The 24882-nt window shown below is 43.5% G+C and overlaps 2 protein-coding genes across 3 annotated transcripts in view; one reads left to right on the top strand and one right to left on the bottom strand.

Moving 5' to 3' along the window:
- Positions 1–2743, bottom strand: part of FASTKD2 (FAST kinase domains 2) — a 15075-nt gene extending 12332 nt beyond the window's left edge. The window contains exons 1-2 of the mRNA XM_081096377.1: positions 2618–2743; positions 1151–1969 (exon numbers count right to left, since the gene is read on the bottom strand). Of these exons, the coding sequence (XP_080952503.1) occupies positions 1151–1873 (723 nt within the window). The 5' untranslated portion in view covers positions 1874–1969; positions 2618–2743. The remainder of the gene's footprint in view (positions 1–1150; positions 1970–2617) is intronic.
- Positions 2707–24882, top strand: MDH1B (malate dehydrogenase 1B). 2 transcript variants are annotated; one of them, XM_081096378.1, is made up of 12 exons: positions 2707–3027; positions 11116–11250; positions 11452–11594; positions 13917–14413; positions 15059–15200; positions 16913–17076; positions 18471–18610; positions 18911–18962; positions 20502–20564; positions 22349–22423; positions 23669–23734; positions 24581–24881. In XM_081096378.1, exons 1-12 carry the CDS (start codon positions 2923–2925, stop codon positions 24607–24609), a joined length of 1611 nt encoding a protein of 536 aa, XP_080952504.1. In that variant the 5' UTR covers positions 2707–2922; the 3' UTR covers positions 24610–24881. The 2 variants fall into 2 exon arrangements, with proteins under 2 accessions (XP_080952504.1, XP_080952505.1); XM_081096379.1 differs by lacking the exon at positions 2707–3027 and adding an exon at positions 7053–7160 and having other exon boundaries at positions 24581–24882.

Genomic DNA, 24882 nt, shown 5'->3' with positions numbered 1-24882 from the left:
CTTAGACATCATCTCTGATTGAGCGTGAATTCTAGTTCTACAATGGGCTAGGTAGGTGTCTGTTCATTCATTATGGACACATTGATCAAGTACCTACTAGTAGTGATATTATCAGATTCATGACTTTCGGGAAGTGTTTTAACCGCTCCAAGCCTAAATTTCCTATTCATTGTTAAGATGAGAGTAGCAATACCTATTTTAAAAGGCTACACTGAAGATTACATGCAGCAACTGTTTTCAAACATATCTCTGCCGCAAACACTAATCCTGTATCCTTCTCCGGCATCTCCTCTTCCCATCAGGAAGGCCTTCTCCTGACTAGAATGGACGCCCATTATACTCTCATAAGACTCTATACTTTTGTTTCATTACACCGGAAGTTCTTTGTAGGCATTATTTTGTTCACAATTAAATCCCCTTGTGCTCAGTACAATGCCTGTAACACAGTAAATATAGGACTCGAATGTTGGTTATTTTTGTGATTGCCCACAAAATAGCCGTATACCCTCCAGACTGTAAGGGTAGGAATCATGTCTTCTGTATCTTTATATCCCTAGAGACAAGTTCAGTAACTGATGCATAGCTGACACCCAATATCTACTGCATAAAAGAATCCACCAGCTGGGTGACTTTAGCCAACTTGCTTGACATCACTAAGTCTGTTTCCTCATTAGCAAAACTAAGGTTAACATCGACTTTACAAAGCTGTCAAGAGGACTGAATACAATGATATAAGGAAGAGGTGTAGGTACACCCGTTTTCCTTCCTTTACCCAACCTTCCTTGCATATTTTTTCTCTCTCCTCATTTTATCTTACTCATCATTATTATTCAACTCTGAAGAGGAAAAAAGGGGCAAGTTCTCATAAATTTCATAGCGAAAGGAAAGACAGACCTGGCTAGTTTAAGGACTCTAAATCATATATACAGACGCAAATAAAAAGGAAACTACCGTTCCTCTGATAGTCTATTTCCCTCCATTATTTACCGTTCCTCTGGTAGTCTATTTCCCTCCATTATTTACCGTTCCTCTGGTAGTCTATTTCCCTCCATTATTTCAAGATACGCCAAGACTACCCCTCTGTTTCCCTTCATTCATTCAAGATCTACAAACCGAGTAAAAGGATGATTAAGACTCCTTCTGATTATACCTGAACCACCCTCAGCAGAGTCTGAACCAGCAGAGTGTTCTGAGGAATGCCGAGCCTCACGATAGCATAGAGGCTGAAGAGCAGGTGGTCGCAGAACATGATCTTGGCTTCTCTCATCATGTGTTCACACAGCTGGGTAAATGCAGGGTGGCTGAACATGAGCTGTTTTTCAAAGCGTCTCTGGTCATCGGACATCCTTTTGGCAATCGCCCACATGGCTGAGAAATAGTTACTACTGGGAAAGGAAGGTGCGTTTGCAAATGCATCTAACACATCACTCAGGGAATTACCCTGCGACAGTTTCTTAAAGTTGACAGGGGTGGGCTTTGTCTCCCTGGTGAGAACATCTTCGTCAGAGGCCTCGTGATCAAAGTGCATTTTCTTCAATCCATCCTCGGGGACGGGAGACTGTTTTGAGTCAAAGGACAGCCTTCTAGGACAGAACAATCTGTTGACCAGAAGGGCGGTTACCGGGCTGGTGCCCTTCGTTTGAAAGACATCATCTCCTGGTTTAAAAACCGAGGCATCCTGGAAGAGATATCTTATAGGTGACTGCGTTTTACCAGCAAAGCCGTTGGAGGGATGGTTTCTTGGGCTCCAGTTTGAATACACAATTTCTGGTCTGCAAAATCCCAAAGGGTTCGGCCTCGCGGTTCTGCTGGTGGGAGATAAAGCACTGAACTGCCGGAGGTTCCACAGAAAGGAGCCTGCTCTGTTACTCATTTTGCTCTCCCCGGAAGCACTTCCCCGAAGCTGTCAGGATGTCACCGTTACCAACATCGCTCCAGTCCGCGGAAGAGAGCACGTGCCGCTGCTTTCCTGCGGGGAAGGGGTTAGGAAGGGAATAAAAATGGAAGCACAGCTCTTACTCAAATGGCATGCATTCAACAGACACTAAAGAGGAGGGAGACCTGCGGAGACGTGAAAGATTTACACTAAAATGGTAAGCTCTTTGACCCAGACGTGCCTCCTCCACCTCCACACACGTGCGGTCTCGGAGGAGCCAGGTTGCTTCGGAAGCACTATACTCTGCACAACTGAGGTTGTTGTTTTTTTTAAATGAAGTGGATTTCCGATGGAAAGTGTCCCCACAAAGCTTCCTCTACATTGCCTTGGAGATGTCTTCAAAGAAACGTAAGGGTTTAACGCCGATCCATAACTTGTTAACAAGAGGCGTTAGAACCTGGACTATTCAGAACAAGGCTCTGGACCCAGGAGAACGGCTCCGGAGACAGAGCAGCAAGCTAAAGTGATGCGCGCGTGTGGCCTGAGTGCGGGAGGGGGAGACACCTGCCAGCTCCCGGGTTTCAGAACCAGCGACAGCAGCCCGTCCGTGCGGAACTCGGCCTCCCGGGTTCACCCCCCTCCTGCACTCAGTGCCGGGGAACCCCTGAGACCCGTCTCGAAAAGCCGCAAATCTAGAGTGTAGCCCTGCCAACTGTCCCGCCGTGCGCGTCCTCCACTCACCTTAGCCCTGAACCCCGTGGCTGCCTTCGGGAACAGCCGAACCGCACGCCCGCGAACTGCTCCTCTCGCGAGATTTGACAGATGTGACGGGTCCTTCTGAGGGCCAAAAGTGTTCGCTCGCAGCGATTGGAGAAGGATTCGCCCGACTCTAGAGAGAAGAAAACCTACCAAAGGAAATGACTAGTGTTCTTAGCTTCAATGGTGGGAATGGGAGAGATCGCAGAGCTTTTATAGGCTACGTATGATCGTGTACCCCAACAGCTAATCTTCCCTGCGGGGCGCCAGACCCCGCGTTCAGCTACAGAATGCGCCTGCGCCGCGTCCTTGGCAGCGTGGTTGCCAGGAAACTGCGGAATCGCGGTGTCTGTCCGGGGACCAAAGCTTCACCATGGCCAAATTCGTGCTTGCGGGTGAGTGATCCCCGCGTAAGCCCGCAGATCACTGAAAACACCAACAACTGCTGGCTTCCTATAGCCGCTTGGCAGTGATCTTAACTGGCTTCTGCTTTAGCAACTCCAGCCTCCATATGGACCACCCCAGGCTTTCTGATACAGGCACTCAAGGATGTTGATGGGGCAGTGCCACTGTGCAAAGCACTGTCGGACACTGGACATATAGGGGGAGGGGGTGGGGGGAGCGGGCACGTCCTTGCCTTTGAGAAACGTTCAGTCTCATGGTGTACAGAAGCATGTGAACAAGTAATTTTGACACAGTGTGATCAATGCAATGAAGAAGACGTGCACAGGGCTCTGGGGGTTGTTACAGGAGCTGATGTGTGAAAGTTTGACATAGGGAGGCCATTCCAGATAAAGGCAAAGAGGCTAAGAGTCTCATGGCCCAATGGACCATCTGGATATGGAGGAAGTGACTGGACCTGGAGCTAGAAGGGGAGCTGCAAGGAGATCTTCAAGTGCACCAAGCAAAGGTGTTTGAGCTGTACCTAAAAGCAGTGGGGAGCCGCTGAAAAACTTAGCAGGAGAGTATCCTTAATGGGCCTGCATTTTAGGAAGGCCGCCTTGTCAGCAATGGAGGGGAAGGATAGGAAGTGATGACTGGCACCCAGAAAAGCACTGAAGAGTCTTTTGCCACAACATGCTAGTGTACCTGCCTCCTTCTCTTCTCAACAAGATTCTTAAAAGGGTAGACTGCTCTTCTACTTCTAGGTCCTCCTTCCACTCAATCTGGTTTCTACATCTGCCTCCTTTCCGAAATGGCCCTCACAGAATCACCAATGACTTGAGAGAAGCTGTCCAGTTCTTGTCTTATTTGGCCTCTTTGATGTACTAACACAGCTGGCACCTCCCATCTTCCTGAAAATCTATTTTCTTTGTTTCTTTATTCATTCAGAAGGGTATTTTTGAGCACCGGCAGACTGTATGGTGGAAAGACAGTGGTAAACAAATGTACAAAGAATGCTGCACGTGGGGCAGTGGCAGGGCAGGGTTTGATAGGAGCAGTGGCCCTGGCAGAGGACCTTACTTAGTCAGGCAAGGGAGCTTCCTAGAGGCAGTGACTTTTAAGCAGGGACCTGAAAGGGACCTACCAGCAGAGAAGAGGTAAGAAGGAAAAGAACAGTTAAGGCATGGGTAGTAGGAAGTGGGGTTGAAATGAGGAGAACTAGCTTGATGGCGATTGAGAGTATACAATAAATAGAAAATTAAAATAGATTTAGTGGGATTGGAGCAAAGGGAACAAAGAAAAGAGTATCATAGCCTAAGGCCAGAGTTAGTGATGTAGACTCTTGTAAACCGTGTTCAATATTTTAAACTTTATCTGAAGTACATGGAAGGTTTTTGGAAGGGAAGGACATAATCAAATTTGCATTTTATCTCTGCAGTGTGGGAAGAGAAAGACTGGATGCCAAGAGCTCAGTCAGCTGCTATAGTTTTGTAAGGTGATAATGTTGGCTTGACCTAGGCTGGTAGGAAACAGAAATGGAAAGAAGTGAGTAGATTGGAGAGATGTTAAGAAGGCAGAAGCCATAGAATTAGTTGTCTAATTTGGTGGAGAGAGGCAAGTAAGGGAGAAGAAAGAGTTAAAATTATTCCTAAGCAGTGCTGCAACCACATCTTCTGGTAGATGAGTTATTGAAAAAGAACAGGCTTAATACTCTGGATACTCTTAGATAACTTGATAGATGGACATAAAGAATATATGAGAAGGAGCAGATTTAGTGGAGGAGTGGTAGCAAAATCCATCATAGATTTGCTGAGTGTCTATGGGACATTAAGAAGGAGATGAAAGAATACAGAAGGGTATAGGTAAACTGAATAAGGAGATAGGTCTGAATTGGAAATAAAGATTGCTCCTTGAACCCAAAAGAGTGGAGGAGATTGGCCAGGAAGAATGTGCAGGATATGAAGAGAAGAAGCCTTGCATAATGTTTACCTTTTAATGTATTGATAAAGGAATAAGAACCTACAGTGTAGAGTGAGAAGTGACCAGAGAAGTAGAAAGAAGTCCTGGAGAATGCCCAAGCAAGAGTGGCAGTGGGCCAAATGCTGCCAAGGGTCAACAAAGGTCACTAAAAATATGTTTATTGAATTTAGTGACATGGAGGTCCTGGTGACCTTCTAGAGCAGTGGTTCTCAACCTATGGGTCGCGACCCCTTTGGGGGTCGAACGACCCTATCACAGGGTCATCTAAGACCATCGGAAAAACACATATATAACTACATATTGTTTTTGTGATTAATCATTATGCTTTAATTATGTTCAATTTGTAACAATGAAATTGGGGATCACCACAACATGAGGAACTGTATTAAAGGGTCGTGGCATTAGGAAGGTTGAGAGCCACTGTTCTAGAGAATGATGGGGAAAGCCAGATTGCTGTGGGATGAGAAATAAATGGAAGTAAAGAACTGGGGATGGCAAGTGTAGAGAATTCTTTTATTAATACAAAAAGAAGAAAGTGTTAATAGAAAAGGTCAAGCGGAAGACAATAGTTATGGGGGGCATGGACTTTTTGTTTTTTAGTACAGGAGAAACAAATATAATGAGTATATTTAAATATGAAGAAAAAGTTGCATTAGAAACAGAGATAAGATTCTAGAACGAAACTGAGCAGAATCTATGAACATTCTGAAGGCAGAAGAAGGTAGTATTCAGAGCATACATGGTAAGATGAGACCCGAACAGGAGTTAGGGTCCCTCTTGCATTGAATAGAAGAAAGAAGGAAAGGATGCATTCAAATGCAGAGGGGCTGGTACCTGTGATGGCACGAGATTGGGGTCTTTCCCAACTGATGCCTTGTTCTATGACTTGGCTTTGTTTTTGTAGAGAGCAAGGTTATCTATTGTTTTCTGATGGTCCAGAAAAAATGTTGGAGATAAGGAAGAGATTTGAAGGAAGTGGACAAAGCCTGGAACAGCAGTTGTGGAGAAAAGAAGAGAATGCTGTAAGGGATTTGAGGGCCAGCTGAGGCCGATGGCCATGAATGTAATGGCACCTCTAGGCTTGGTTCTGCCATGTTTCTCCAGGGTATCTAGCAGGTGGGACGTAGGCCTAGGAAAGACAGGTAATTTGGTTCATCCAGAGTGATGGGCTTTTATCAGGTGTATTTGCCAGAGCACAGTGGGGCAAATTAGCCAGAGAGTGGTTTGGATTCATGAACGATGGATTTGAACAAGACAGAGAGGCTAATAGATAGGGGGAGGTTGAGAGGGATTGATGACTTAGAAGTCTCCATGAGGTCAAAGAACTGGTAATTATGGTAGATGGGGAAGCATGCTATAGAGAGACTTTTGCATGTGGTCCCTGCCAATCAGACAGTCAATCCCATGCACATTGGTGGCTTTAACTTCCTGGGTGCTGATGGCTACATCTTAAGCCCTTACATAGAGGTTGCACTTCAGACTTACACATGCAGCTGCCTGCTGCTCACATCCACTTAGATGTGCTACAGATCCCTCCAACTGCACTTAGCAATGAACTTATCACCTGTGATTTCTCTCTGCTAAGCTAAGGATCATCTACTCAAGCCAGAAAGTAGAAGTTATCCCAGACTCTCCTCTCTTCCTCAGCTTCTCCTCCTCCCAGTACTGCTGCCACATACATCAAATCCACATGTGATTCTACCACTACTCCTCACTTCACACTTTGCTTTTCATAGCTACTAATGAATAGTTCATTGCTATTAGTTCATGTTTAATTAGTAGCATGTAAGCCTCTTAGAGGAAGTGAGATCTAACATAGTACTGGAGGAGAGTGAATATTGAATAGTCTTTTTTTTCCTTTCCACGTTTTATTACTTAAGATTCTGACCTTTTTACCAATATAGTAAAAATCAAAAGTTTATGTGGCGGCAATTTATACTATAACTGTGTTACAAAATGTAACTACATGATTAATTATATAGCATATACTTAAAACTGCATGATAATTTCTGTATGACAAAAGAAGGCATTGCTGATTTGAACTCTTTTAGGTAGAGCAGATGACCCATATTATGCTAAAGCTGAAATCCTGGCAGACTATTTACAAAAGAATCTTCCTGATTTTCATGTATTTAAAATTACCCAACATCCTGATGTTTGGGAGGTAAGAAGCCTTTGCAGTTTATTAAACTTACACATGTACAAAAATGTTTCTAATTTGATTAACATTAGCTAGTATATCAGGTAGGCTTCCAGCAATGAATGTTTGTGTACTACTGACATTTTACTACTAATAAAATAAATCCCCACTTACCAGCCTCAAAGCATTATTTTTTTCCTAATACCAATTAGAACGCACGAGGCCCTAACAAATAACTAGAATCCAAGTAACTTTTATTGCACTGCTTAACTCTTCATTCACCTTCATATTGATTTCTAATGGCATGAGGTACTTGTTTATCGAAATACCCTTCTTTGGGATTGGGTTTCCCCAGAAACAGACTGAGATGAAGATTTAGGCGAAGGAATTTCCTTTATTGGGGGGTGCTCTTGGGGACAACATCCTGGGAAGGAATGAGGGCAGCAGCATTGGGCAGTGGAAGAAGTTGAATTGCCATCCAGCTGCAACAAAGGGCTCAGCCAGTCATACAGGGAACTCTGAAGCTGGGTTAGCCTTTCAGAGATACCCCCAAAATAGGCAAAGAAGCCCAGGCTTTTGTACTCCCCCAGCTAACAGTCACTGGATGCCGGCTGCCCAGGGAAGGCATTTAACTTAAGGCAAGAGAACTTCCTTCAGCTAAAGCCAGTTCCTGGAAGCAGACTGGGCACTGAGCAGTCGGCAGCCAGCACTCCCGGTGGCTGAGGGACTGAGGGCCTGGGTCGTGAAGGGGCAATCGGGACTGCAATGACAGGACCCGCCACAGTGCACCCGTTGTGCCTTTTGGGTCCGCGTGCTCTGTGTAATAGGTTCACACCATCTGGGAACAGTTTGTCCAAGATTCTGGTTGGCCTCTCTCCCTAGGAAAACTTTACAAGACTATAGTCACATGGACTATAGTCTCCACTACCCATCATTTCAGGGCTGCAACTAACACTCATCACCTTTCTTCTCTATTGTCCATTCTAGAGTCCCCTTACTCTCCGCGGTCTAAGTGGCTTGTTAGGTGTGGTGACCTGTACCTGTATCTGTGCACCCCAGTCTCCATGTCTTTTATAGGATGCGACTGTGCACTTGTCCACTTGTTGTCAAAATTGAGCAAGACGGTACCAAAGATGCCCCCGTAAATCATCCAGACAACAAGTATTCTCTTCTGCCCACATTGAGTGATAGCTGCCCTACATGTTTCTGATCATCAGGGCCAATTATTCCCTCCAGGATGGTAACTCCTTCCCTTGCCTGCTGGTCTCTTTGGCAAAGAAACTCAAAGCAACCCAGTGGCATCCACAGCCTAAAGTTCAATGGGAGTCTTCCTGATAGAAGCAACCCCTACCCTGGGATTTAGAACCTGCAGATCCACAGAGTCTAGGGCAAGTGACTGGAAGTGATGGTAAGCAGGGTCACTCTTCATTTCATCCCTTAGTTCCTGGATTTATTCATTCTAACTATTGGGGCAAAACACTATATCGATTTATGATATTTATTGACTCCTGAAAGTGGTGCCCCATCCTTGCAAGGGATCAGTCCCAAGCTGGTGCCTGTGCCTTCCCTCTGTCAGGCTGCTAGGTGGTGTTTTACATGATAGGGCCAGTGAATGCCTTGGTTATGTGCCCAACCCCACACACCCTTTACACTAACGTGGATCCCTTAGTTTGAAGTCGTCCCATCTTGACAGGTTAAATATTGTGAAAGCTCTTGAACAGGGTGCTGGGCAAAGCCCTATAGGCAGAAAAGACAGTTCTTTACCCAAAATATATGTTGATTCAAGTCAAGATGTATCACTGTCATGTCCAGGGTGGGAGGGGGTCCAGTTATAATCAACTTCCCACCAAGGGGCTGGTTAGTGAGTTCGAGGAATAATGCCATTCTGCGGGGTCAGTCAGCATTGGTCTCTGTTGCCGCATATTGGACATTTAGTAGCAGCAATAGTTGCATTAGCTCTGATGAGTGGCAGCTTGATCTCTAGAGTCATTGCATAATCTCTGCCTCTTCATGAGCCCACGTGCCTTCAGCTGCCTAAGTTATCTTCCTGCTGGGTTGTTTAGCGCTTCATTCTTTCTTTTTGCTAATCCTCACCCAAGGATATATTTCCATTGATTTTTAGAGAGAGTGGAAGAGAGAAGGAAAGACAGAGAGAATTATCAATGTGAGAGAAACACATCGATTGGTTGCCTCCTGCACAAGCCCCAGCCAGTGCCTGGGCTGGGGAGGAGCCTGCAATCCAGGTACGTACCCTTGACTGGAATCGAACCTGGGTCCCTTTGGTCCACAGGCCAATGCTCCATCGAGCCAAATACATACATACATATATATATATATATATATATATATATATATATATATATATATATATAAATATATTTCAGAGAGGAAGGGAATGGAGAGAGATAGAAACATCAATGACGAGAGAGAATCATTGATTGGCTGCCTCCTACACACACCCTCCTTATTGGGGGTCCAGCCTGCAACCCAGGCTTGTGCCCTTTACCAGAATTGAACCCAAACCCTTCAGTCTGCAGGCCGATGCTCTATCCACTGAGCAAAACTGGCTAGGGCTACTGTTTCTTTCACAACAGATACTCTCTGGTAGGTACTGCTCCCTAGCCTCTTGTTTCAAGAGTCTATCATCCCAATGGCCTGGAGTCCAGCTCTATAACAGCATGTCCTTTAAAGACCTGGCCTAGAATGGACAGCCGCCCGGGGCTTCCCAGCAATACTGAGAACCCTTTCATCAGCGCATTTCTTGTCACTTTGTGAATGTAGTGCCCCAAGGGCCTTCTAGAGTACACAGTTGACTAACGGGTTTCCAGAATTCTACAGTAGCATATCCACTCCTGCATGACCATTTTTCTAAGCCTTTTAATCCCTTCCATTGTTTTCCAAGGCAGTTCTGGCATTTCATTGGTAATCATCACCTTCCCCAATCTTAGGAGAATCATCCCAGCAACTCTGGGATGATTATCACTCTCTTCTAAGGTCTTTGCCAGGGTGTACACTCTTGAATTGCAGAAGAGTGATTAATATTGATAAATTCTCCCTTGTCCAACTTTATGTCCCACTCTTGATTCAGCATCCTCAGGGGCCAGTTCCATACATATTCTCTCATCTCTTGCCAGGATATCAACATGCCCTGGTTGCTGAAGGTCCTTTTGGGTAGAGTCCCTTATTCCATAGACTCAGCACTTCATTGGGAAGGCTGTGGTGTAAAATAGAGGGCCCTGGGAGAATCTTCACAGCAGCACTGTTTGCTTTAAGGTGGGATAAAAGCAGAGAGATTTCAACATCAGAAGGGAAATTTGTTTCTAAGATTTTATGTGTTAAGGTAGCATCAATGCACACGCCTCCAAAGACAAGAATGCTCTTAGGTACTTTACCCATAAGAATGTTGTTGTCTATCTCTACTCAGCTCTTGTCATTGGAAGACCTGATATACACAAACCAAATAATGATTTAAGGTTTTTCTAATAAATATTATCAGAAATCCCCAAGTAACTTTTAGCTCATTAATTTAATCTGAGCAATATACACTATACCCACAGATGTGGAAAGCAATATCAAATTTATATTATGTTGGAAATTCCCTATGACTGGAAATATCTCAGATAGAAGAATAAGGGGTAAATCAGTTAAACTTTTTTTAAATCAGTTGAGTTGGAACACTTGGCTTATCTTTAACATAAACATCCCAGGTATCCTCAGAGAAGAGCAACTTCCTATGCCTTTATTTTGTCAGTGGATTTGAAAAATATTCTTTCTTATTCACTTAATTTGTTATTTAACTCATCACTATTTTTTATATTTACATTTGAACTAATGTAAATTTTATGCTATCTAAATTTTATGTATATTCAGTAATGGCAAAAAAAAAAAAAAAGCGCCAGTATTTTAGTGTTTGAATTCTAAAGTATTGAATTCTGAGGTCTATTTAATGTGTGACTGCACTTGGAATATCATTCACTAGGAGTGGCTGAGAGATGTGTGTGAAAAGAATAAATGGAGCCACAAAAGTTCCCCCATCATCTGGAGGGAGCTGCTGGATCGCGGCGGCAAGGGCTTGCTTCTGGGAGGGTATAATGAGTTCCTGGAGCATGCCCAGGTATGTAAGTTAAGTTGATTTATCTGTTTAAAACATTACCAATCTCTCACATTGTTTCATTTTTCCAGCATCTTGCTTTCTAAAGTCTTCTCTCAACTCTCTTTTTACTCCCTTCTGGCTTTACACAAGATCTTTCCATTAGAGCCATTATCCACTAATTGTCTTCTCTCAAGGGCTGACTTTTTCTTTTGCCATGTTTAGCTTTACTACGATGTCACCTCTAGCATGACAACTGAGCTGATGAAGGCAATTGCTCAGGAGAACCTGGAGGCTCATATACAAAAGGAGCTGGAGAAAGACTCCCTGAAAGACCTCATTGACCCCTTGCAGGTCTGGATCACCAGGTGGGACAGTCAAAGCCCAGGATTCGCAAGGTTGGCTGTTTATATTTGGAAGGAGGAGGATGTGGGATTAACTCTGTGATAGAAGATCTGAATGTCAAGTTTGAGGGGTGTGTGTGTGTGTGTGTGTGTGTGTGTGTTTCTATTTCTCTCTCCCTTCCCTCTCTGAAATCAATACAAATCCTATATAATAAAAGGCTAATATGCAAATCAACCGAATGGCAGGATGACTGGTCGCTATGATGCACACTGACCACCAGGGGGCAGACACTCAACACAGGAGCTGCCCCCTGGTGGTCAGTGTGCTCCCACAGCGGGAGTGCTGCTCAGCCAGAAGCTGGGCTCAGGGCTGCCATAGTGCTAAGGATGTCCGACTACCAGCGGGCCTAAGCTGTCAGTCAGACATCCCCCAAGGGCTCCCAGACTTAGGGTGCAGGCTGGGCTGAGGGATCCTCCCCTTCACCGCCCCCCCCCCCACCCAGTGCACGAATTTCATGCACCAGGCTTCTCTCTCTCTCTATATATATATATACTAGAGGCCCGGTGCACAAAAATTTGTGCACTCGGGGGGGGGGGGGTCCCTCAGCCCTGCCTGTGCCCTCTCGCAGTCCAGGACCCCTTGGGAGAAAACGACCAGCTGGCTTAGGCTTGCTCCTGGGTGGCAGAGGGCAGGCCCAATCCCTAGGTGCAGCCCCTGGTCAGGCTCAGAGCAGGGCCGATTGGGGCGTTGGGGCGCCACCCCCTGTCATGCACAGAGCAGTGCGGATCGGGAGGTTGTGATGCCACCCTCAGTCACACTCAAGGCAGGGTCAATGGGGAGGTTGTGGCACCACCCCCTGTCACGCACAGAGCAGGGCCAATCAGGGGGTTGGGGCGCTGCCCCCTGTCACTCACAGAGCAGGGCCCATCAGGGGGGTTGGGGCTCCGTACCCTGTCACGCAAAGAGCAGGGCCCATCAGGGGGTTGGGGAGCTCCCCCCTGTCACACACAGAGCAGGGTCGATCAGGGGGTTGAGGAGTTCCACCCTATCACTCACAGAGTAGGACCGATAGGGGAGTTGGGGCACCGCCCCCATCACACACAGAGCAGGGCGGATCAGGGGGTTGGGGCACTGCCCTCTATCACCCACAGAGCAGGGCCGATCAGGGGGTTGGGGTGCCGCCACTGTCACACTCAGGGCAGGGCCGATGGGGAGGTTATGGCTCTACTCCATCACACACAGAGCAGAGCCCGTGTGTGTGTGGGGGGGGGGGGAGGGGGGATTGGGGGGGTTGGGTCGCTGCACCCTGTCACACACAGAGCAGGGCTGATCAGGATTTGGGGCGCCGCAGCCTGTCACACACAGAGCTGCAGGGCGATCAGGGGGTTGGGGAGCTCCCCCCTATCAGGCACAGAGCAGGGCTGATCAGGGGGTTGGGGTGCCTTCCCCTGTCACAAACAGTGCAGGGAGGATAGGGAGGTTGTGGTCCCACCCCCTGTCACACACAGAGCTGCAGGGCGATCAGGGGGTTTGGGCGCTGCCCCCTGTCACGCTGATCCCGGTGCTGGGAGGCCTCGCGGCTCCACTGATCCTGGTGCTGGGAGGCATATTACCCTTTTACTATATAGAATAGAGGCCTGGTGCATGGGTGGGGGCCGGGTGGTTTGCCCTGAAGGGTGTCCTGGATCAGGGTGGGGGTCCCCACTGGGGTGCCTGGCCAGCCTGGGTGAAGGGATGATGGCTGTTTGCAGCTGGTCACACACCCTTCAGGGTGGCGGTCCCCACTGGGGTGCCTGGCCAGTCTGGGTGAGGGGCTGAGGGCTGTTTTCAGGCTGTGGGTGACTGAAGCTCCCAACCGCTCCTTTTATTCTTTTTTTTTTATTATTCTGGGCCAGCTTTAGCTCTGGCTCCAGCTCTGAGGCCTCTGCTGCTGAAAGCAGGTATCTGGTTTGTTTGGGTTCTATAATTGAAACATTGTATCAACTCCAGCTCTGAGATCCCTGCTGGCTGAAAGCAGGTTTCTGGGGTTTTGTTTAGCTTCTATATTTGTAACAATGTTTCAAACTGCAAGCTCAGAGGCCGGCAAGGCAGGCGGGGAACGTTGGTTTCCTCCGTCACTGAAGCAAGCAAGCCTCATGTTCGCTTCAAGCTGCCTGGCTGCCAGCCACCATCTTGGCTGGCAGTTAATTTGCATATCGCCCTGATTAGCCAATGGGAAGTGTAGCGGATGTACGGCTAATTACCATGTTTCTCTTTTATTAGAGAGGATATATATTTTTTTAAAGAATAAAAGCTTAAAAGGGACAAAAGCTTTAACCATTGCTAATCCTGCTTTGCACTGTTAGTGCGTCTGCCCCTGCCTGCTACAGCCTCATCCCCATCCTGACCAGCGGGGAGGTGTTCGGAATGCACACAGAAATTAGCATAGCTCTGTTTGACAACAAGCAGGCGGAAAAAACCCTCCAGAACCTCGCCCTGGAAATGCAGGACCTGGTGTCCCCGGTGCTGCACAGCGTCTCCGTCTGCACCAGAGTGGAGGACGCCTTCCGCCAGGCCCACGTGGTCATCATCCTGGACGACCCCAGGACCAAGGAGGTGTACACGATCGAGGAATGCCTCCGGAGCAGGGTGCCTCTGTGCAGGCTCTACGGCTACCTGATCGAGAAGAACGCTCGCGACTCGGTCCGAGTCATCGTGGGAGGAAAAACCTTTGTCAACCTGAAAACGTTGTTGCTCATGAGATACGCCCCGAGCATCGCGCACAATATTGTCGCCGTGGCACTGGGGGTGGAAGGGCAGGCCAGAGCAGAGCTGGCCAGGAAGATGAAAACATCCCCCTCATGTGAGTGAACTCCTGTCTCTGCTTGTGTTTCTAAGCGAGCATGATTTCAAAGCAGCTGGGAAGAAGCCCGTACCCTCTAGGAAACCTTCAGGAGTCTAGGGTAGAAAGTGCGAAGCCCATACAAAGAATTTCTTAGTGTTTGATCTGACCACTGTGCAAACATGTTTTTTTAACTGGCTTTCGTGACCACCTGACCTTGTCCATCGTTCTATAATGAGGTTTACACTTTGCAAGTAATACTTTGAAACCTAATATTCCATTTTTTCCCCGTGACAACAGTTAAAAAGGTCATCAATGTTTTAAAAAATAATTTTAAAACAGTTCTCTAAGGTAAGCAGGTTATTGAAGTCAGGACCAAGGCAAGTGGTACAGTTTTCAGCAGCAGTATCTTCATGGAGCATGCCAGGATTCCTGGATTTCAGTTGTATGCCCACACCTTTCATAGAGCATGAGTAAGGCTTGCCAAACCCTGACTAAGGAGATGCTTGAGCCACTTGATTTGCACCATTTTAGGCAGCATAAACTTTGATCTATTTTATAGCAAAAGGTCCAATCCTAAAACAAGCACAAAGAAAAAATAGGCTTCAGGCAATTTTGTATACTGAAGTTCATTATTAGGTTAATTTTTATTTCTTTTCTTCACAGACATCAAAGATGTGATAATTTGGGGTAATATTAGTGGAAATTGCTACGTTGATCTGAGAAAAGCCAAGATTTACAAATATGAGAGTGCTGTTTGGGGACCTCCTCACTTTTCTCGCCCTGTGTTAAGCTTGGTTTTTGATAGGTACTGTCTATTTTTAAATGGCGTATCCGAACAGTGTTGAATAAATGTTTAATAGTTGTTGTAATCTTTTAAACCATCTTGGAAATCTTTGGGCAAAAATAACTTGACTGTTCACACTCATCTTTGTTTACGCTCTCTATTGAAGAGACATAGAAAGTTCCATAAGATTTCAACTAGTCAATTCCCACCCCTAATTTATTTAGTTTTGAAATTATAAATTTTTACATTTCAGATTATCCTTAAAGTGGCTCACATATCCCATTAAAGTTATCTCTAAAGCAAGGTATGTAATGTGAGTCTCATTTACTATAAAGGCAGAGGTGTATATCCAGGTTGAAATTAGTCGGCCAGTTTCAAGAATAAGGGATCAAGATGGTGAGCAAGCCCAGGCCCTGCTGGGTGTGCTGTCCCAGAGAGGCAGAGCACAGAAGCAGTGAGGAGCGCAGTCCCTATGTTACAGAAAAAACCGGACCAGAACCAAACAACACTCTGAGAGTTTGGAGTTACACTTTATTCACCGCGGCGGGCTCAGGGAAATGAATCCAAATCTAAGCACAGCTACAAGCAGAACTTCCCTTTTTGTAGAAGAGCCAACCCTTTGTGTGCTTGCTGGCGGCAGCCTTGAAAACTATACAGTTCTATCCAATTAAAAAATGCATCTGGCATGGCATTGGGTGTATCTAGTCTCTGGCCTACAAGGTCAGATAGCTAAGTTTATCTCCCCCACTATTCAAGCAGGCTAGAAAGCAAAGTTACTTTTTCAGAATAAGAGGCTGTCCAAAGAATAGCAGAGAATTCCAAACAGTATTTTTACAGAATAGGGGTTTTCCTTCACACCTAGGCCCAAGACAACTGAGCTGAAATTCTCACGCAGCCAATTATGAGCTGTGTGACTTTAGAGAAGTTACTTAACCTCTCTATTCCTCAGGGTCTTCATCTACAGAGTGAAAGTGGTAATACAGTAAGGGCCTTGCAGGGTCATTGGGAAGATTACATGGGTTAATATTACAGGTAAAGCCCTTCAAACTGTGCCCACCACAGTCAACCCTATCCTTGTGCTCAGGCAGAGGAGAGAAAGGGGGAGAAGAGCCTTTGAAGCATTTTGCAACACTTGGCAGCACTTTCCTTTCCAATGGCCCTCCTTCCCCTTCTTCCCTTCCTCGGACCCTAGAAATCATACTCTCGGAGCAGGTTCCTCTGCATTTGTTGCCTGGGTAGGGGCAGTGTCTAATGGAACTGCAGCGCGATGGCTTTGCAAGGGCAGCCATTTAGTGCTTGCTCTAGTCCAGCTGGACTATTCCCCGCCTTGAGACCTCAGATTATAAAGCCAAAGTTATCTCTCTAGTTCTCAGTGTGAATAATTCAACATTTTATAAAATGAATACCACCCATTCCAAGATAGTATCTACACAGGATAAAGTCTTCGTCATGAAAGTAACTGTTCTTGCAGCCTTTGACCTCTTTTCTGTGTTTCATATTTGTATTATCAGGTGTTTCTTTTGAAACTTTGGGATTCCTTTCTGCTCTATCTCATTACTTTTCAATGGATTTTTTATGGGATGGAGGATCCTTAAGAAAGGACAAAGGAAGTTGTATCTCTCTTTTGTAGAGATGATTTTTTTTTTTTACTCAGATTCATTGACGTAGGGAGCAGTCTTTTTTATTTCCACTTCTCCCTTCATTGAAAAATTGTTTCTTTCTTTTTCATATAGTGAGTGGATAAACAGAGAATTTGTGACAACTCTTAAAGATTTGACTGCCACAGGAAAACAATTTGGAGGCATGTTAGCTGCACACAGTATAGCCACTACATTGAAATACTGGTACCATGGCTCACCGTATGGGGAAATCGTGTCCTTAGGAGTATTGAGTGAAGGTAAGCCTGGGTCTTTCATATCTTGTAATATTGAAAAACCTCCATGTATACCTCGTACTCCCACTTCTGTGTCCCACCTATTATCTCTTAACATGATCATTAAGCTGTCTAGGTTTTCACAATTTCATAATTGTGTTCCTTGTCTTTCTTGACTGTTATTAGTGGAACCACCATCCTCCCCATTCTTCCTGTGATTACTGTGTAGTTCAAGGAAATCTTCCCCAAAGCCCCCAAGTCAGAGTAATCTCTGTCTTTTGTATTCACATAGCATTGTGTTCCTCCATCAGGAAGCATATTACATCCCGCCTTTATCCAGGGTGTGGTTAGATTCATATGTTCCCTCCATTAGAGTGTGTACCCCCTGCAAACAGAGCTTTGCTTGAGTCTCCTTCATGGGTGGATGAATCTTGTTCAATTGCAGTTACGAATGTATGAACATCCCCTTTGTGTGAATTCAAATCAGTATATTACCTTCTTAGTGAGATCGGTATTTTAAATTTTACCTTTATTTGCAGACACTTTAATTAATCGCTATAGGAATTCATCAATAAACAATGCAATATTGGGGAAAAGGAGCTTGTGGTGTTGCTCCCTGAAACTATATAGGTAAACCCTCATATGTTGCCCACCCATAAAGCTATCCCTTTACAGGGAAAACAAATAGAATGAACAGAGAACCCAGGACACCCACTGAGGAAGTTTTTTTAGATCCTAGTTTCTTGACTATCTGCATTTATTTTGCCCCTGTGGCAATATTTTTGATGACTAGATTGGCAAGCATAATTTTCTTATTTGACCAAGGCGCAGAAGAGGCGGGGTAATTTTATTTGAATGTTGCTCACTTAGTAACAAGTATTGTCAATCTTTTTGTCTGGAGCACATCCAGACTGGGAACCAGGAGCTCAGAGGAAATCAGCAACATTCCTGCTCCCTCTTGTTCCCTTCCTAGTCCTCATGCCTGAACTACATGACTGCCATAGTCCCCTGGAAGAGCAGGAGACCAGATTGGACAAGGCCTGGGGCTGCTGGGCTACCGAGGGGCACAAGGTAAAGCCTTGGGAAGTAGACAAAAGGAACCCATACCAGGTGGAGGAGAAAGGCTGCATCAGCCCTCCAGGCAGAGGCAGGATGTCTGACCCCAGCACAGAGGGATAAAGAAGAAGGAACAGGGGTGCTCCCTTCCAAGAGAGAGACTGAAGGGGGAACAGCCAGAACCTGGACAGGTGCCCAATCAATAATCCTAGAGAGTTTCACCTCGCCCTGGGGAGGAATGACCAGAGGTTTAGCTCCACCATTATCATTAAAACCAATGTATAATGTCCGCTCCACAATACTTATTGGCAAGACTTATTTTTCTGAATGTTTTTGCTTTGCTTTGTGTTTGCTCACCGCAGGCCAGTTTGGCATTCCTGAAGGGATCGTCTTTTCTATGCCTGTGAAATTTGAGAATGGAACTTGGGTGGTTCTCACAGATCTCAAAGATATCGAAATAAGTGAACAAACAATGGCCAGAATGACAAGTGATCTGATGCAGGTAAGGTCAGAGTAGATACAAGGCAACTGACTTTGATAATGATCTTAAACCAATTCTCTGAGGCCAAGGCATACATTTGTTTTCTTTGGGTTCAATTTGAATCTTATTTTGAAAAACAATAAGGAACCAACACAAGTTTGAAAAAAGTCAGCAGACCAACACTACTCATTTGGTTACATAATTTCTGGTATGTTAAAAATACTTGGTTATTTAAAAAATCAAGAATCAAAGTGTTTTTTTATTAAATAATGATTAATTATACTGGTCATTTAATTCTCTCATTGTAAAATTTTTCAACAGGAGAAACTTGTTGCACTTGGAGATTTGTTATATTTTCAGCCATATCAACCAGGTAATCTTTCAGATGTGATGTCCTATTGGGACAATAAAAGAGTGTTAAAATATTTGTTAAAACTGAATCACTATTTAATATAGATAAATAAAATCCTTATATTATCACCTTTAAACTCAATTATTGACAAAATAAACTGCCATGTTTACTATGTCCTTTGAAATTAAACATCTCATAAGAATGCTAAAGAAATCATATTTTAAAAACACTATGACCATATAACTTTTGTATATGCCCCATGTATTAGTTTCCTCAGGCTGCCATTGCAAATTACAATAAATTATTGGCTTAAAACAACAACTTTATTCTCTCAATGTATGATTGTGTGATTCGCAAAGGTGGTCAGTTAGCTGAAGTGGGAACCTAGATGCATGATTGTAGTAAGTCTTGAAATATGGTAGTGTACTGCCACCCCTGCAATTAGAATAAAAATAACACTATACTGCATTCCAATATAGTATATATTCCAATATACTCATTCCAATAAAATTCTGAACATTTTCATGATGACCTTATTTGGAATAGCAAGTTATTTCCCAAAAGTTTTTATTTTTCTATTTTTTTCTCATATTTATCTTGTTTTCTAGCACCCTAAATGGATGCTCAGGTAATTTGGTAATTGGCATTGATCATGAGAATGGAAAATGAGTAGTTTTGTTATGTAACTTACCATTTAGGAAGGAAGGAGGTGAATCAAAGTTGAGAATAATTGCAAGAAAGCAATGAAATGATCTATAGGGGTCTAGATTAGATAAAGAAGGAAGTAATAAATATAAATTAAATTAAAAGCTGCAGGCAGCAGTGATATTGAAAATATTTAACAAGTATGGTATAGATTTCAACCAATTAAAACAGTTGCTGCTTCTCAGAATGGATTAACCGGTAAAAACAAACAACAACAACAAAAAAACAAACCTGGCTGGGAACAGGATTGCCCTTGGTTCAGATCATCCAGAGGAGAGAGAGTTTAGTGAGGTTAAAGGTCAAAGTACCGGAAGTGAGAGTAAAGACAGGGGGCCTGCAAAGAAAAGAGGTTACAGCAGAGGGTGGGTTTGGGGAAGTCAAGTCTCCAGGAGTGGCCAAACCAAATGAAGCTCAGAGGCAGCACAGAAGCCGAGGGTGCAGGCACGAAAGTCTGAGGAGCCGTTGGCTTTCCTGCATTTGACAGACCTCTAAAACTACAAATTCCTTTCATGACAATGTCTATGGAGCAGTCATTCTAAATTTGACTCCATTGACTGATAGTCCTAAATTTCCCACAACACCTGAATTATAGTGAATTTTCTGAAAGAAAATGACCTGATAATATGCTGAATTTGTATTAATAAAGGCCAAGGTGTATATGGAGTTGATTGATCTTGACTCTGTCACCATTGGACCTTGCCCAAAACACGGTTCCAGAGATTCCAAGATGGGGCATTGAAAATAATCAGAACTTTGTGAGTTAGGGCATTTCTGCTTATTTACATATCAGTGAGATGATTCATGTGTGAGAATTGTTTAGTCTTTTCAGTTAATACTTAATTCTCTGACTCTTAGAACATGAAAGGGCTGCCTTAATTACCACAGATGACAGTGAGGAAAATCAGGAATACGCAGATGGTAGGTATATGAATTGGAAAAAATAAATGCCCTTTTCATCCGAGACTTGACACTACATTTCAAAGGCATTTGATTACCTGTTAGCTGTATAATGGGAGTTGAGTCCTACATCACCCTCATCTTATACTCAAATATAAGATCATATTTAAAATCTGTTAAAATCTTTGAAGGAAATTACCAGGTATTCATTGAGCACCTTCTATGTGCTGGTCACTGTGAAAGATGCTGAGGGACACAGTAAGGGAGTTATGGCCACACAAGCACATCTGGGGGAAAGGAGCCATGAGAATATGAAAAGGTAAATGCCAAGATACACAACGAATTAAATAGCTCGATAAAACTAAAGCAGGCCAAAAGAAAAGAAAAAAAAATATATATGATAAGTAATCTAGAAAGGAGAGGAAAGATTCTTATACTGTATGGAGAAAATTTAATAATATCTTGAAATCTAGTTGAAATAATATCTTGAAATAATATCTTGTATCTAAGATAACTAAAGATAGTCAAATGGGCACTTGTTCAGACACTGTGTAGTTCATTCACACAAGATGAAAAAATTCTAGTGATCTACTATACAACAATGTGTGTGCAGTTAACTTACTATACCCTTGAAATGTTGTTGAACAGGAATATTTCATGTTAACACACACACACACACACACACACAAACTGTGTTAGGTGCTAGGCTCATAAACATAAATCAAGCATTGTTCTTGACCTTAAAGTGTTCGCCATCTAGCATGGGAAATAGCAAAACTACCTTATTGAGAAGTGTTATGATAGAGGCCCAGTGTATAATGGGGCCCCACAGAGGATCTCCTGACATAGACTGGGAGTGTTATGAAAGGTTTTTAGGAAGAGAGACAATGGGAGCTCTGAGTGTAGAAGAATGAGTAGGAATTACTCATGTAATTTAGTACAAAGGAGGTGTGCAAGTGGAGGGTTGCCTAGGAAAGAGGATGTATCCCCACCAGAGGGAAAAAGATGGGCAAAGGAGGCATTTCAGTGATCAAGGCATGAAATATGAACTTGAGATAGTATAAAACTGTATTCAGAAGACAGTACATAGGGTAGCTGAGCAAGAGCAGAGGATCCAGAAAGGATGAGTAGAGCTGGGAACGGTAGGTAAGGGGCATCCGCTATTTGGTTGAATACATGGTTGGGAGCTCAGCAATATGGTTTGTGGGTGACGGGACAAAGCATACAATTGACGGGGTCAAGCTTAGAGGTCGAACCTGCTTGATCATGGGCCTTCTAGAGGATTTTAAGTTCTTAGACCCTCTAATAAATGATAATGTTATACAGACTAAAGAACTTGAGTGGTGATAAAGTGGAGATAGTGGGGCTGATTTCAGGTTGGTTTGGGGGCTATTTGTTGAAGGAGCATTAGAATAAAATATAACATAATACTTCCCATATTGTGGGTTAGGTGGGTTGTGAAAATATTTAGTGGGTCATGAGAATCAATTTAATAACTAGCATTTTTTCTTGAACTAGAATAAAATTGATAATAAAAGGATAAGGAGACCAGAATTTTTTCCAATGAACTAGAATTAAATAAAAAGAAAAGGATGAGTAGAAAAGATGAGAAAAAGGTAAGAAGTTTGGAAAAGGGTAAATATTGTAACTTTTCATTTCATTGTATGTGCATAAGTGCATGTATGGGACTGTAATGTAAAATGCATTTTTTACTGTAAGTCATGTTCAACCAAGTCTGAAAACACTGCGTTAAAACAGCACACAGGTTGTTAGTTATATTCTAAACCCAGTATGTTTTTTACTAGATTTGGTTTCAGAATATAAAAATGACCTTCCTGATCTAACACACGAGGAAGGGAAAGATCAAGTTATGCCGGATGGTAAGTCAATCTAGTTAGACGCAATCTCTGTACCTGAGTCCTGGCTCATGTTGCTCATTTTGAGAGTCTGATATTGTGGTCAGAGAACATAGTCCAGCAACCAAAGTCATTTGTAAATAACTCCGTTTCTCTTTTTATACTCCGAAAACACTTTGTAAGAGGGATAAAAATGTCAACAATTTAAAAACAAACAAACTGAAGCTGCTTCCAGGTCATACTTACCTCAGACTCTCCCCAAATACTCTCAACCTCAGCTTCAACCCCTCATGTTCACCCATCTTACCTTTCCCTTTTCTTCTTTGTTCTTCATTACAAAGCCCCAAATCACTGACATGGCAAGTCAGGATCCTCCTCAGAAGGTGTGTGAGAGGAAGAGATGGAGAGGTCAAGATAGAATCCTCTCTTTTTAAAAAAATATTTTTCTACTGATTTCAGAGAGGGAGGGTGAGATCGAAACATCAATGATGAGAGAGAATCACCAGTCAGCTGCCTCCTGAAGGCCCCACACTGGGGATCGAGCCTGCAACTCTAGCATGTGCCCTGACGGGGAATCAAACCCTGACCTCCTGGTTCATAGGTCAACGCTCAACCACAGAGCCATGCAGGTTGGGCTAGAATTCTCTTTAGCAGGAAAATCTAGGAATCTCTCTCTGCCCTTCCGTGTGTGTGTGTGTGTGTGTGTGTGTGTGTGTGTGTGTATGAATATACACATATACATATGCAAAGTACATATTTGTAAATATATATAAATATTTGTAAATTTTATGTAAATATTTGTGTTTACAAAATACTTGTTAATATTTATGTAGTTAAAATTATGTAGAAGATTATATATTTGCTAACTCTGTCTATACAAATCATATCTCAAAAAAAAAATAATAATCTCTAGACTGTTTGTTTTTGCCACTTCTTTCCCCGATTTCTGTATGGGAGGGAGCTGGCAAACACTGAGCCATTGCCCAGGGGTTTCTGCTGTAAGGACCAGGGCTACCGAGGGAGTTTGGCGGAAAGATGCTGCCCTGAGCTGCTGGGGCAGACACCTGCTTGCTCATCCCCACGGGCCATGAATGAGCCACTGTCATGGGTTGAAACTCCATATAAAAGTGACCTAGTAGCTCACACACTCCAAAGAGAGGAACTGGACTAGAAGGAGCAAGAGAGGATAAAATGAGAATAATTGCAAAAAAAAAATCAATGTGCTTTAAATACTAAAACTCTCTTCTTTCAATTCTCTATTTACCACAGTGGATTATTTAGATCTGACTCCTAAAACCAACTCGGAAAACCCATTCAGTCAAGAGCTCACAAATGGTAGGTGGTAGACAAACTATTCACTCGTCTCTTCTTACACTAGAAATGGAACGGGGTGTAAGAGATCCTGTCCCTGTGATATGGTTCTTTTTGAACCCTCCCCATCACATATGCCCAGGGACCAGCATGGCTGACTTCTAGAACCTGCTTTTACAAGTCATGACTTTTAGAAGTCAACCAGCATGGCTTCCTGCTTTTATGACCAGGATTATGACCAGGACAACCAAATCCTTCCCTCAGAATGGAAAGGAAAAGGACACAGAAGCATCTGTGAGTCCAGATTGTCCAAGTATATAACTGAGCTGCCCTGCTACTTTATGAACACCAAGTTGATGTTGATTTCTTTGTGATTGACCAGCCAGGATATTCACTCATGCCTCCAGACTTTTATTTGAATATCCAATGAAATGAACAAATCTATTGCACCTTCCATTCTGAGAATGAAGAGTACAATGGGCTCAGAGTGGGGCTGACTGGGGAATTAGAATTTGTGAACAGCGGGGAAGCAGGACCAGGAGAGGAAATGGAATTGACAGTATAGCTGCAAACAAAATTCAGACTGACAAGCAAAGGAGCCAAGAGAGACTGTACATAGAAATAGACTGAAGTCAGCAAAAAGGCCAGAATTTAATTTTCTTATATGAAAATATCTAATGATGGCCTACAACTCAATTTAACCTCATAGGAACCCCCTCACACACACCTCCCTCAGCAGTTGGATCAAATTGAATACAGAAATCCAGAAAACAGAAGGGAAGGGGAACAAGAGAAAAGCTAATAAAAACAAATGTTACTAATGTATTTTTAAAATTGTTACATCTTTTCCTTTTTTTTTCCTTTTTACAGACTTTGAAAACATATCTATGGAACAGTAACAGATCAAATTAGACCAACTATAAAAGTAACTGGCATTGTAATAAACATAGGAAGACCCATGATGTCGGTACTTAGGAAAGAATAATAGATTTACTTCAGTCTTAGATAATATTATGCCAGACAATTAAATAACAGTGATAGCACACACACACACACACACGTCAGAGTTCAATTATTCTGTGTACCCACTCATATAGTTATTATCAATTTCTCATAAATACTTTGGTGTCCATTGTTATTTTTTGAACTACAATAAAATAATGTGTCACTCA

This window comes from Myotis nattereri, assembly GCF_964212035.1.
Source record: "Myotis nattereri genome assembly, chromosome: 7".
Classification (NCBI taxonomy): domain Eukaryota; kingdom Metazoa; phylum Chordata; class Mammalia; order Chiroptera; family Vespertilionidae; genus Myotis; species Myotis nattereri.
The sequence above is the reverse complement of the archived record's forward strand: the minus strand, read 5'-3'. Positions and strand labels throughout refer to the sequence as shown.